The following is a 14703-nucleotide window of genomic DNA, read 5'->3' on the forward strand; positions in this document are numbered from 1 at the left end:
GGACCCCAAGGCATCATCAATGGAGGGAATTCGGTGGGAGACCCTACCCCTGGTGGCCAGTCTGCAAAAGAGCATAGCACTTTTATCACCCTACTCATACACGTTGGGTTGAGGCACGCCAACATTGACGGTCCTCATAGAAGATTAGGTGATGCAGAGAGCTCCTATCAATATCTAATTGTCAAGTCAAGGATTCAGTTGCGTTCATCACCACTGCGGTCTCTAGCAGGAGTATGCAGGCCTCAAGCTCCATCATGCGCCAGTGCCTGTCGCTACCTATGCGCTTCAGGTACACTTTGGCTATACCCCAGATTGTGTGTTTGCTTGCAGCCAATTGGGTGGTAGCCTTCTGGACTGTCCACTTGTCGGTCTCAAAATAGATTATAGTCTCACTGACAGGTGGTCTAGGAGGTTTTCGTCTGTGTAGAACCAGTTGTTTAGATGCTACATGGCTCTGTTACATCATATCAGAACCCCGAGGCAAAGTAGTAAGGGGGAGTGGTCTGAGATTTCATGAGGAAGCATGGTAACGGCCAAGGTGAAAGTCACACCTGTGACAGGGAGAAATATAGGCTCAATTCAGGATAGAATTTTCATGGATGTGGAGGTGCCAAATGTCAGATAATTCCAAGGAGTCCACCCAGGATCAGAGGATCTTGGACATATCCCTACCACTGCATGAGGAGGGGCCAGACACATCCATGTCTGGATCTGGAGTGTCATTAAAATGTCCCCAAAGAGTAGCATCCCATATAGTAATGCTGCAACCACCCTGGTGAAGTCTTGGAAGGTTTATCTATGCAGGTGAGGAGGGGTATAAACACTGAAAAGATTGTAGGGCTTCCCCTCCAGTGTACCAACCACTCCCAAGTAGTGGCCCTAGTGGTCCTGTATGATCTGTGTAACCACCAAGGGGAAGTATTTGTGAAGCAGAATCACCACCCCTCTGGAACCCCTACTAAAGTATGAATGATAAACACAGTTGGAACCAAACCTACTCAGGAAGGGGCAAAGGGTATCTTGGAGGTGAGTCTCTTCCAAGAGTGCAACACCTGTCTGGTAACGTGAAGAAACTTGAGGACAGCAAGTCATTTGATATGGTCCAGTAGGCTGTTAGACGTTTTAGGAGATAAGACTATACTTAGCCACGGGGATGGTATAGTGGAGCGAGAGGTGACAAGTGGGTAACCGAGGAACTCCCAGTGAATTACATAAGGTGCACATGCGAGCAATCATAATGAAAGGAAACATAAACCCATCAAACATCACTCAACAGCAAAAACCTCCCACGCCACACTTCCACCCATGAAGCATCTGCCACCCAACATCTCTTAACAAGGTAAGCAAAACACATAACAGGGTATTCAAGGTGGATCTCCTCCTACATAGGGTCTGTTGGCAGAAATCAGGCTATGCCCTTGGCCCAGGGCCCGTACATGAAAACAAAGGTTGCTAGAAAGTTACCATGGGCCACAAAAGAAGTCTCTTTTGTCTGAGGTTGTACCCCATTGAGCTCCGGGGCCTAGTACAGTGTTAGGGAGCACCCCAATCATAGCCTGGGAGCAACCAAAGTAATTATCTGAGAACTCAGGAATGCTGCCCCCTTCTCTGATTCAATTTGGGATGTTGCTGGCTCTGGAAAAGGGTAACAGCCATGTGTGGCAAGGCATGACCTGTGTGGGCTGTGCAGTTTTAGGGTTCATAGCTTCTTAGCGTCTGGTGTTCAGTTGTCCATTCCCATGCTGCATTCAGAATGTCAGAAAATTGGAAACAGAACCCATGGATGACCCTTAGTCATGCCGGTAAGAGCAGCATATACTGAAGAGACGTTGGCATGCGTTTCAGCTTGACGGCATCAAAAGGTTTGCGTTATTTTTGTGTTGATTTTTTTTATAATCTAGGAAGATCCAAATATGGGACAATTGAAAGTGAAACCTGCCATGGACATGTGCTTGCCAGAGAATGGCGTCCCAGTCAGGGAAGTTCAGTATCTTGGCGATGGTAGGGTGTGGTAGTGCCCTGAGGGTGGGGGATGCACTATGTCAGAGCCGATGCACCCATTCAATCCCAAACCAGTGCAACCGAGTCTCCTCAAGAACCCAAGATTTAAGTGAGTGTCAATAAAAGTCTGTGGGTGAGGAACCCCACAAACCGCAGGTTCGTCCAAAATGAGCGATTCTCAGCATCTTGAGCTCTAGCTTTAAGGGTGTGAACAGTCAATAGGGATGGGGCACCAGGCCACTTAATGATGCAGGGGTGGAAAGATTGGCAAAGTGTAGCAGAGTTGGGTCTCAGGGGCCTCAGAGTTGCGAACATTCGACCATCCAGATGTTGGTATCAAAAATCCAGGGGACCTCCAGCAATGCCTGCTCTGAGCCCACTTCCCCAGATCTGTAACCAGGGCAGCAAAAGCAGCTAAGGTGATGATCAGTGGTGAGGAAGACAGGGGGTCTTTTTTCAGAATATTATGGGAGAGGCAGAAGGGGTCCCATTCCATTTCCCGTCCGCCTCCTCTTAAAAGTCTCTACACACACAGCTATTGTCCACCAGGTGAGGAGGGAGTTGTAGTTAGTGCATCACCAGCCCGCTTAACTCAAGACTCCTAAGAAGGTAGCATGAGCAGCCGTTGGGGGGGGGGCTACCAAATGGCCCAGGGTTCCAACAGAGACATGTATGGGCAGTGGGTGCCACAGTTTCACCTCAAAGGCTGCAGGGGGCTTGAAACAAGGGCCTAGCACAGGCAGGATAATTCTCCATGTAAGCCTCCTAGTATGCGCGGTTCGAAGGGCAGGAGATAACACCGAAGGGAAAATCTCACCTTCCCCCAAGGGCACAGGTCTTGGGGGGTCCCCCCAGTATTACCTGGAAGCACCAAGCCTCCAGGTCAGCCCCACATGCAGCATCGACCTAAAAGGGTGAAGTGGAGGTCGAGGCTGCAGTCAAATGCAACACAGGAGCATTTCCTGACTTCTGCCAGGGCCTAGTCGAGCAGAGCGCAGTGTGCCAAGGGAGGATCCCCGGATTCAGCAGCTTCTCATGCGTCCTCACCTCCTCGTCCTCACAGGCCGCTCCTTTCCCCCACAGCTGAATGCACCTCCTCTAGGTGATCTTCTTTACGCTCTGTGTCAATACCCACAGGCCGGCGCCATCTCGAGAGTTCAGTTGGGCCCACATTGATGTTCACTGCCTCAGGGGCCACAGGCATGTAAACATCATCCCCCTCCATAAAGGTAGGGCAGTGTAGGGATGGTGGAGCTGGCCAAATAGTTTTTTGGGGGAGACAGAGCTCCAAAGTTGGAAGGGATGGAGGGGGAAGCCTGAGGAGCACCACTAAGACACAACCACCATCTTGGCTGCTTTGGCCATGACCCCTTCAATAGACATATTTAGTTACACTTCACTCATTTAACCTTGAGCCGTACCAGCCTCAACTTTGGAAGGATCGTATTTCTTCCACCATCTCAACCTCAACACGTCCTGTTGGGGCTTTGGTGGATTTTTCAAATGTTATCGTCCTGATGATGGTCCTCACCATTCTAGGAAACTAGACTGAAACGTCAACTTGGTAGTTGAAGTTGTACTTTTTTCTATTAAACTGACATTTTTTCGGCACTATCTTGGTGTACATTACCAATTAAACTGTGAACATGAGTTTATTGGTTTTCCTTCCCTTTCACATTATACTACATTTTCTCTTACAAATTTCATTGAATTTATTGTTTACTGTAACTTTATGAAACCACATAATATATTTTAACACACGTTAAAGGTCAGATAAATATGGGATCTACATAAGCCTGTGGAAGGTGAATGCGAACAAGTGAAAGTTATTGTGCTGCCAAGTTATGGGACACCGTACCACAAAACTTACAGGAAAGTGCCAACTTATCTTCCAATGCCAGTTAAAACACATGGCATAACAACCCTGCCTTTTCATCACAATACCTTTCTGAAACTCCCCCTCTTGAGGTTCTTGGACCTTGGTTTGTTCGCCTACTTGTCGAACAAGTCGGTGTCGGTGAACCTTACCCTCTACAAATGCACCCAACATTAACATAAGAAGAGCCCTGGAGGATTTGAAGGCTATACTTAGTAGGGGTTGGTAAGGTACCTGTTGGTATGCAGTCAGCAGGCTGGGAGTAGTTCAATGTCCAGTGAGTGTAATCAGAGGTCAGCGGAGCACCAGAGGTCAGCGGTGTGCCAGAGGTCGGTGGAGTATCAGAGGTCAGCAGAGCACCAGAGGTCAGCGGTGTGCCAGAGGTCGGCAGAGTATCAAATGTCAGCGGAGTACCTGGTTGGGCCGTGTGGGTGTTGTGCATACCATCTCCTGTATTTGCAAAAATGGAAACATAGATTTTTGTTTTGCAAAAATGGATGCACATATAATTTTGTCTTGCAAAAATGGAACAGAGATTTTTGCCTTGCAAAAATGGAAACATATACTTTTATCCTTATGCAAGTATGTTTTATAGTTTTGAAAAGGTCAACGTACACATTATAACGTTTATGCTGTCTATCACACATGGGAATTCATAAAACCCTATGAAAAGCAAACCAACTTATACTAATCTTTAACTGAAAAGCTTGTAAATCAAAATGGCTGACACATAAATCATTTAGTTACTCCTGCCCAGGAGGGTGAGAGGGTCCAGTGTGTTCACCTCTCTTTAGCTCTAAAGGTAGGAGGGCCAGAATGGTCGGTGGAGAGAAAGAACCCTTGAGAGAGAGAGCAGCAGTTTTGTCTTTCCTCCCTTCTTTTTCCTCCTGTCCTTTTTCCTTTCTTTTCTTCTCTCCTTCTATAGCTTATTTTCTCACTCCTATCCATCTTTTTTCTTCCTTTCCTATATTTTCGTAACGTTTGGTATAGATGCATGTATTGCAAACAGCATTTGTGTCTTACTTTGGATTTCTGCTGGACGTGCATATAATTGAATTTGCTGATATTTCTTTGTTGGTACTTAATTTATACCAATAAAATAATTGACACACAAAAAAGAGAGAGAGCAGAGGCAGAAAGGTGTCAATTAACAAAAGCATTTATGAGTACAGGAAATAGTATTACCAGAGTACTCTTCACATACTCTTACCTCTCTCTCCTAACCAGCCTGAAAAGTACATCTCCCTGTTAGTAAAAGTGCAAAGTCAGCACACTCCTCTCCATCTGTACTAACATATAAGAAGGTTCTCTGAATGTACACTTTTTATCACAATTTTTAATTGTTTTGGGGGGGTAATTCAAAAAGTAATTCAAAAAGTCAAGTAACAGTATGGTAAAGTGGTACTATAGGAGTACTATTTTACTTACCCCAGAATGCCTCTGTGAATACCCCAAAGAGAAGAAGATACAACGTTTAGCTGAGATAAAGATGGAGGAGACATAGGAGAGCAAGAGCGGTGGGAGGTGACAGAGAGAGAGAAAGGAAGAGAAAGAAAAAGATAATGTGAGAGAGCCAAAGAGAAGAAGAGGGGAAGGGAGAGAAGGGGTAGGAGAGGCAGCTAGAGACAGTAATCCAGGATTAAGGGTACTGAGGCTTGTGCGCCCGAGTCTTCCTGCCTGGGCATATCCTAGGCAGCGGCCTCTAGTGTTGGGGCAGGCTCCAATGAGCATCAACCAAAAGCCAGGGAGACAGACACTGAGGGCCTCAGTTAAAGGCTGGCAGTAGACAAAATTGGAGGACGCCTTGTCTGGCCGCCACTCAGTTCCCTTACTCTGGGAGGAGGTGACATTTAACCAAATGCCCCATATCTCTGCTATGGGAATCAGCTTTCTGCCTTTCAGGTCTCACATGGCTTCCTTATTCAGGGGGTGGCCTCCTTGGCTTCCTTCCTTATGCAGGGGATGGCCTCCATGGCTTCCTTCCTTATTCAGGGGTGGCTTCCCTGGCTTCCTTTCTTATTAAGGGGGTGGCCTCCTTGGCTTCCTTCCATATTCAGGGGGTGGCCTCCTTGGCTTCCTTTCTTATTCAGGGGGTGGCCTCCTTGGCTTCCTTCCTCATTCAGGGGTTGGCCTCCTTGGCTTCCTTCCTTATTCAGGGGGTGGCCTACTTGCCTTCCTTCCTTATTCAGGAGTGGCTTCCTTGGCTTCCTTCCTTCCTTATTCAGGGGTGGCCTCCTTGGCTTCCTTCCATATTCAGGTGGTGGCCTCTAAGGCTGTCTCTAATACCCTGGTCCCACATGACAATATGACTGTTCCCGTAGCAACACAAAAATAAAATATTCTGACCAGTTCATCATTTCACCATTGCATGGTTGGTCAGGAGGTACTGAGCCTATTCTGAGAAGTGTTCCTGGAGTGTTGGCGGAAGACTTTTTAGCAAAAGAGTTCTGGCTTTGCCAGGGGGAATGTTAAATTTCCACCATTGCCTTACGAGGTGAGGAGCACATACACACACATACATTAATTACTGGGTCTGCCTGAGAAGACCCTTTCTGTTTCTCGTTTACATAGAAGTACTTGGTCAAGAAGGAATTGCAACCATCATTATGCTGACAGTTGCCATCTACGCTTAAAAATCTCAACCTTAAGATTAAAATTGACACAGAATTGTGGAAGAACTTATTAACTGGAGGAGTGCTTTCTCTTGCTTTTAAAATGATTTTTTTTTTAAAGAAATCATTCTCCTATAATCTAAACATTCACTACCCCCAATTCAAAAAGTGATAAATCTCAAAGCTGGTCAAGACAGCTCCGCCCAACTCTGACATCTTAGAAAACTCAGACCTTCGATTCCGGACTTTAGATCTGGCATCTCACAAAATTTCTGGGGCAGAACTCTACTGCGGCCCTTCCCAAACCTGCTCTAGTACCTCTGAAGGCCACACCGTGTGAAATGAGCAAGGACATCTAACCTCATCACCCATCACAAAAATCCCTATCCAAACAACCATTATCAGATGACCCACTACCCCCGAAATCTAAATGATGCTGGGAGACCTGCTACTTTATGAACTCTAAATGATGCTGGGAGATCCACCATTCTCCAAACTCTAAATGGTTGTGAGGTACTCACTATCCCCCAAACTCTAAATGAAGCTGGGAGAACCTCTATTCCCCAAACTCAAAATGATGCTCAGAGACTCTTCAACCCTGAACTCTAAAAGATGCTGGGAGACCCGCAATCCCCAAACTCTAAATGATGCTGGGAGACCACCTATCCCCCAACTGTAAATGATGCTGGGAGAACCGGTATTCCTGAGCTGTAAATGATGATGGGAGACCCGCTAACCTTCAAACTTGAAATGATGCTGGGAGACCTACTACCCATGAACTCTAAATGATGGTGGGAGACCCACGATCCCCCAAACTCTGAATGATGCTGGGATACCCACTATCCTCCGAACTCTCAATGATGCTGGGAGACTCGTTACCCCAAACTTTAAATGATGCTGTTAGACCCACGATCCCCCAAACTCTAAATGGTTCTGGAAGACCTGTGATCTCCCAAACTCTAAATGATGCTGGAAGACCCGCTATCCCCCTAAAGTTAAATGATGCTGGGAGACCCACTATCTCGAACTCTAAATGGTGTTGAGAGACCGGCTATCCCCCAAACGCTAAATGATGCCAGGAGACCCGCTATCACCCGAATGCTCAATGATGTTGGGAGATCCGCTATCACCTGAACTCTAAATGATTTGAAGTACCTGCTACCCCCAAACTCTAAATGATGCTTGGAGATCCGCTATCCCCTAGACTCTAAATGACGCTGGGAGATCCACTATCTTGCAAATTCTAAATGTAAGGAGAGACCCTCTACCCTCAAACTCTAAATGATGCTGGGAGACCCTTTTCCCTCTGAACCTTAAATAATGCTGGAAGACCAGCTATTCCTGAACTCTAAATGATGTTGGGAGATCCACTGTCACCTGAACTCTAAATGATTGAAAGTACCCACTATCCCTAAACTCTAAATGATGCTGAGAGATCCGCTATCCCCCAAACTCTAAATGATGCTGGGAATCCCGCTATCCCTCAAACTCTGAATGATGCTGGGTGACCCACTATTCCCCGAATTCTAAATTATGCTTGGGGACCTGCTATCCCGGAACTCTAAATGATGACCGGAGACCATCTACCCCTGAACTCTAAAAGATGCTGGGAGACCCGCAATACCCAAACTCTAAATGATGCTGGGAGACCACCTATCCCCAAACTCTAAATGATGTTGAGAAACCAGCTATCCTCAAACTCGAAATGATGCCAGGGGAACTGCTATCCCTGAACTGCATATGATACTGGGAGACCCGCTAACTCCCAAACTTGAAATGATGCTGGGAGACCTACTACCCATGAACTCTAAATGATGCGATGAGACCCGCGATCCCCCTAACTCTAAATGATGCTGTGAGACCCATGATCCCCCAAACTTTAAATGATGCTGGGAGACCCACTATCCCCCCGAACTCTAAATGATGCTGGGATACTTGCTATCCTGAACTTTAAATGATGCTGACAGACCCACGATCCCCCAAGCTCTAAATGATGCTGGGAGATCTGCTATCCCCCAAACTCTACATGATGAGGGGAGACATGTGATCTCCCAAACTCTAAATGATGCTGGGAGAGCCGCTATCCCCCTAATGATAAATGATGCTGGGAGACCCACTATCCCTGAACTCAAAATGATGCAGGGAGACCCGCTATCATCTGAATGCTAAATGATGTTGGGAGATCTGCTATCACCTGAACTCTAAATGATTGGGAGTACCCTCTATCTACAGATTCTAAATGACGCTGGGAGATCTGCTATCCCCCAAACTCTAAGTGATGCTGGGAGATCCACTATCTTACAAATTCTAATTGTAAGGAGAGACCCACTATCCTCAAACTTTAAACAATGCTAGGTGACCCGATATACCCCGAACTCTAAATAATGCTGGGAGACCCTTTTCCCTCTGAAAACCTGAATTCTAAATGATTCTTGGGGACCCGCTATCCCTGAACTCTAAATGATACTGGGAGACCGGAGATCCCCCAAACTTGTTTTTATTGTTGCGTAGAGTAGAGGGTGGTTGAAGTAACATCTGCAGACTAGAGGTAGAAGTCCTATTACAGCCCATTTCTAAATGATGCCCTAACATAGCTCTCTCTTCTATTCCCTTATGGAAAGCAGCCCACTATCCATCTGACTATGGCCACTCTATGCAAACACCAATAAGGAACAAAGACATAGATTGATATAGGCAACCCCCCATGAAGCAGCAATGGCAAAAGGATCAGGTTATGATTTTCAATGAAAAGTGAAGCCATGTTCTGCCTTTCCTCACGCTTGAATAGTATTTAGGCACATTTTAAAGATGTCTTTGTCGCTGTTGGTGCATACACGAATATAAGAAAATGTGATTTAATTTGCTGCACCTGAAGAGCTCAGCTGGAGACTGGCATTTTGAAGTACTTTAGCTGTTTCCATACTTCAAGGATGTTTGATTTATTAGCTCTTGGAAGTCAGGGATTTTACATTTCATGTTCTCATGGCAGTGATTACTTCTGCAATGCGAACAGGGGTAATGCAATCTCAATCCTCTAGAAAACATTGTAAAGAGAAAGTTGACCTGATAAAGTATCTTTCTGTTGTCTGTTTGCTCCAGGTTTCACATTAATCAGGATTTAGGTTTTCCTGTGTTTGTTCCAATATACCACCTTCAGGATATCAGAGCAGCCCATCCAAGAAGCTGGTGACTTAGCAGTGTCCCTTCAAAAACAAATGTCGCTTGGGACTAATACTAGAAATCTAGTTTTTTTTCAGTTTTTAGATCGCGCGTACTTGACCAAAGGTATTGGAGCTCTTTACATGAGCACCAATTACATTACACAAGGAAACTTTTTTTCAGATATGGGGAGATTATGTGATGTGCTCAGCACCACAAGAAACTGAGCCGATGCAGAGACTGGAACCTGATTCCTCAGCTCCAAAGTGTGCAGCTGTGGCTATCACGCCACATCCTCTCCCAGAATTTCAAAATGCAAAAGTTGGAAAACCCAAATGTAAAGTGACAAGCCAAAAGTTTGAAATGTCATTGTTTTAAATTAAATAATTACGTTTTTATTTTAACATTTTGGAATTATTTGCCGTTAGGGAAGTGAATTTTATTATAAGTCTTTCTTTATTTTTTAAATACTTTACATGTTTTTCATATGTGGGTAAATAATAAAGTATTTCTTTTCTATGTACTATAATTATTATTTTTTAATTAGTTTTAGACCTCTGTTTTGTAAAATATTACTACTTGTGTTAATATATGTAACCCTCTGACTTCAATACGGTCCCTACTGTTGATTAAAATGAAGCAGGAATACTAAATTTAATCACTCCAATATTCAACGCTTTCCCTACTGTTGCATAGACGTGAGACAGAATAGTAAATCTAACCCCTCCGATGTTCAATGCTTTCCCTACTGTTGCTTAGACTGGAGACAGAATAGTAAATCTAACCCCTCCGATGTTCAATGCTTTCCCTACTGTTACTTAGACTGGAGTGGGAATAGTAAATCTAACCCCTCCGATGTTCAAAGCTTTCCCTACTGTTGCTTAGACTGGAGTGTGTGTAGTAAATCTAATCCCTCCAATGTTCAACGCTTTCCCTACTGTTGCATAGACTGGAGACAAAATAGTAAATCTGACCTCTCCGATGTTCAACGCTTTACCTACTGTTGCTTAGACTGGTGACAGAATAGTAAATCTAACCCCTCAGATGTTCAATGCTTTCCCTACTGTTGCTTAGACTGGAGTGGGAATAGTTAATCTAATCCCTCCAATGTTCAACGCTTTCCCTACTGTTGCATAGACTGGAGACAAAATTGTAAATCTGACCCCTCCGATGTTCAACGCTTTCCCTACTGTTGCTTAGACTGGAGACAGAATAGTAAATCTAACCCCTCCAATGTTCAATGCTTTCCCTACTGTTGCTTAGACTGGAGTGGGAATAGTAAATCTAATCCCTCCAATGTTCAACGCTTTCCCTACTGTTGCATAGACTGGAGACAAAATAGTAAATCTGACCCCTCCGATGTTCAACGCTTTCCCTACTGTTGCTTAGACTGGAGACAGAATAGTAAATCTAACCCCTCTCATGTTCAATGCTTTCCCTACTGTTGCTCAGACTGGAGACAGAATAGTAAATCTAACCCCTCCGATGTTCAATGCTTTCCCTACTGTTGCTCAGACTGGAGACAGAATAGTAAATCTAACCCCTCCGATGTTCAATGCTTTCCCTACTGTTGCTTAGACTGGAGACAGAATAGTAAATCTAACCACTCCGATGTTCAACGATTTCCTCTACTGTTGCTCAGACTGGAGACAGAATAGTAAATCTAACCCCTCCGATGTTCAATGCTTTCCCTACTGTTGCTTAGACTGGACTGGGAATAGTAAATCTAACCCCTCCAATGTTCAGTGCTTTCCCTACTTTTGCTTAGACTGAAGCAGGGATAGTAAATCTAATCCCCCAGCCCGCCGCCCCCAGCCCCCACCAAAGTCCAAATCTTTTCCTGCTGTTGCTTAGAGTGGATTTTTAATATTTTTCATAGTTATATTTTATTTTGTATTTATTTGAAAATATTTTAGGTTGAAAATGGATTATATTTTACAAGAGTAATGTTTTTATATTTTTTATATTTTTTATATTTACTTTATTAGTTTAGCTAATATTTTGAAATATACAGTGTTTAAATTATTTTTTTGATTTCTTGGTTTCTCACATTGTTTCTGAAAATTATTAAAATATAATTAGATTATGTTGAAAATATTTAATACATGTAGTTTACAGTATAAATAAATAGAACTAATCTTAGTATTTCTTATAACTTTAATTAGGTTGCTTTTTTGTTGAGCATATTTATGTCCATTTTTGTAAATTATTTTACTGTTAATATTTAAATTTAAAATACTTTATTGCTGTAATGTTTTAAGAAATATATATATTTATATAAGAAATATATATGTGTATTTAGGGCACAAGTTATAATTACTTGAGATAACTATAACTATAACAGGTGAATTTCTATTTTGTTAAGTGAAATATTTCCCGCCAAAGCGGTCTGTGAAAGCAGCGTGCTTTCAAAATGCCAGTTCTCACTCTTGGTCAGACCACCTCCAAATTCTTCAAACCAAGGAATGAGTGGCACACTGGAGCAGTGTCAAAGGTTATTTACTTCTTGTGACACCGAGGGATGACAAGGCCAACGCGTTTCGACATAATAGCCTTGGTCACAGAGGTAGGATGAGAACTAGATGGAAGCAGATCATGTGGTCACAGGTTTGATAGTGTAGTTAATAGTGTCAGGTGACCAGCAGAATCAAAAGCCACAGAGAGGCCAATGGGTTTGAGATCAGAAGAGGCGTAATTAAGTCGAGCTGAGGTTTTAAAGTACGATACATGGCTAAGAGAAGTTTCTGAGGCGTGCAAACCCCTGGATGCAGATTGAGTCTAGCAGATTATTAGTAGAAAGGAAGGAAGTAACATGATTAAAAACTAGCAGTTAGAGAGCTTTACAGAACAATGAGAACAGAGAGACAAGAGAATAAACAAGAATGTAGGGGCAGCTGTATCTCATTGTATATGTTGCAGGATTAACAGCAATGTCAACGACGGGCATAGGTGCCTGCACTGAAAGAGTAAAGACAGATTTCAGGCAGGTAAGAACAATCAAGGACAGGGTTAGCGGTTGGATGGTCTGAGAGATGAAGGGGTTAGATGATGCCCATGAGTGGTTAAATGATTTGAGAATGGAAATATACTCAGTGGCGGATTTATGAGATAGGGAGAAGAGTGTGGCAGAAAGGTTTAGAAGAATAGAAGAACTTTAGGATGAAGGGGGCAGATTTGACTAGACTCATTCTGATGTTTGAGATCCTTGAAGAGAAACTTGAGGCAAAGTTATCAGCTAAGCGGGCAGAATTTGTGGCAGGTGTGGGAGAGTAGAGTGTTGATGGTACAAGCAGTCGTTGGAGAGAGGAAGTTACAATATCAAAATGATTTACCTGATGTTAAGGTGCGTTAGGGGATTCAGAGCATGTTTGAAGGCCTCAAGATAGATGTTTTCATACCGACTGTAACCGCCTTGAACACTGGGTGTATTTGATCTGGGAAAGTTAATAACTCTACATGGACGTCTCCTATATTACCTCCAATTCCTACTGTGCCGAAAACTGGATCAACACCAACTGTTGTTTCAGATCCTGTTGGCAGATCAAAGATACCTGTTTCAAAAATGAAGGTGGCTGTTATTCCAAATAATGCATGGGAATTATAGACATTTATGCTTCAACTGTGTTAACACATTCATTGGTCAACATTTACTTCTTGTCAAGCTATTCCTCTAGGGTACAATGAACTAAAGTAAAGATGGCCAACTTTGGTGAGAGGTTATACCTCCTGACCCTGAACTGGTAGCCCAAGGAACCAGATAGTAGCATGAGCTCAGTGAATGGCAAGTATCTTGTCTTTAGTCTTTGACTATCAGGTGTCACCGAGCATTGAAAGGGTACAGATCACAACAAGAAAGATACAAGTGATTGCTTCCCCATTGAGCAGTAGACGTGGACTGCTGAATGTTCCACTGTCTCATACATGTTAAAGCATTAGCTATGAGTGTCCTACAAGTACACAACTGGTGCAATGAATCTGTGAAGCCGTAATTTGCCTGTACTGTGTAAGTGATGCCACTCCCGTCAATGTGTGGGCCATCAACACTACAATGTAAACATTTCTGAGGGAAATGGCAACACAGCTATTTAACAAAAATACATCAATAGAAGCAGATTAAGCAAGAAGCCTCTGATCTGGTTTCAGTAAGATGCCTGCCTCCGTCTCCTTCAGATCAAAGCAAAACCATGATTTGTTTCCTCCGTCCATGGAGTCTGATCCCCACTCTTAAATCTTAAACTCCATTGTGATGACAACATTCCATATCATCACCCGTCCTTTGGGACAGTCCTGTGCAGCATTGGAGACTGCTACTGAACTTCAGCTCTCATTTGCCTGGGATGGACTCAACCAACTGGTCATTGCTGCCATGTCTTGCTCAAATTCTTTGCTGCTGTGTTTGGTGGGACAGATAGTCATTGTGTCACTGCAAACAAGCTGCATGTGGCTAATGAGCCCTAGCTAGGGTGAAACCAGTTGTGGGTTCTTGTGTACCGTTTCAAGGAGGACCTGGCCTGGCAGTTCAGGCTGGGCTGTTCCCATGAGGAACAGGGTCAAGACTGATTTCCATATAGCTGGCTCCAAACTAAGGTATGCAAAGTAATGATGGATGAAGCCCGAGTGGATACCAGTGGCTGAGATCAATCTAAGGCTTCCATGCATCACTTATTTGTACACTTTAATGTGTGAATTAGGGACATTACATTTGACTTGGCGTAGGGGGCTGGCCTGGTTTGTAGTGGGTCCCTTGGGCACTTACACCTTATACCAGGTCCAGTTATCCCTTGTTAGTGAATGTAGTAGTGTTCTAGCAGCTTAGGCTGATAGAGGTAGCTATAGCAGAGCAGCTTAGGCTGAACTAGGAGACATGCAAAGCTCATGCAATGCCACTTATAGTTACACAGTACTTATGCACAAGTAAAGACAATACTCAGTGTTACCAAAAATAAAAGTATTTATTTGGGTGACACAGTACCAAAATTATCTTAGAGACAATACTCCTTCTGGAGGTAAGCATTATACACAATATATACACTAGACACCAAAATTAGACACGTA

General features: G+C 43.7%; 1 protein-coding gene across 1 annotated transcript in view; it reads right to left on the reverse strand.

Annotated features, from left to right (window-relative positions):
- LOC138283039 (uncharacterized) overlaps positions 1-14703 on the reverse strand; it is a 121035-nt gene that overhangs the window by 25284 nt on the left and 81048 nt on the right. The window contains exons 7-8 of the mRNA XM_069221171.1: positions 13125-13199; positions 4112-4327 (exon numbers count right to left, since the gene is read on the reverse strand). Coding sequence (XP_069077272.1) covers positions 4112-4327; positions 13125-13199 — 291 coding nt within the window. The remainder of the gene's footprint in view (positions 1-4111; positions 4328-13124; positions 13200-14703) is intronic.

This window comes from Pleurodeles waltl, chromosome 2_2, assembly GCF_031143425.1.
Source record: "Pleurodeles waltl isolate 20211129_DDA chromosome 2_2, aPleWal1.hap1.20221129, whole genome shotgun sequence".
NCBI lineage: Eukaryota > Metazoa > Chordata > Amphibia > Caudata > Salamandridae > Pleurodeles > Pleurodeles waltl.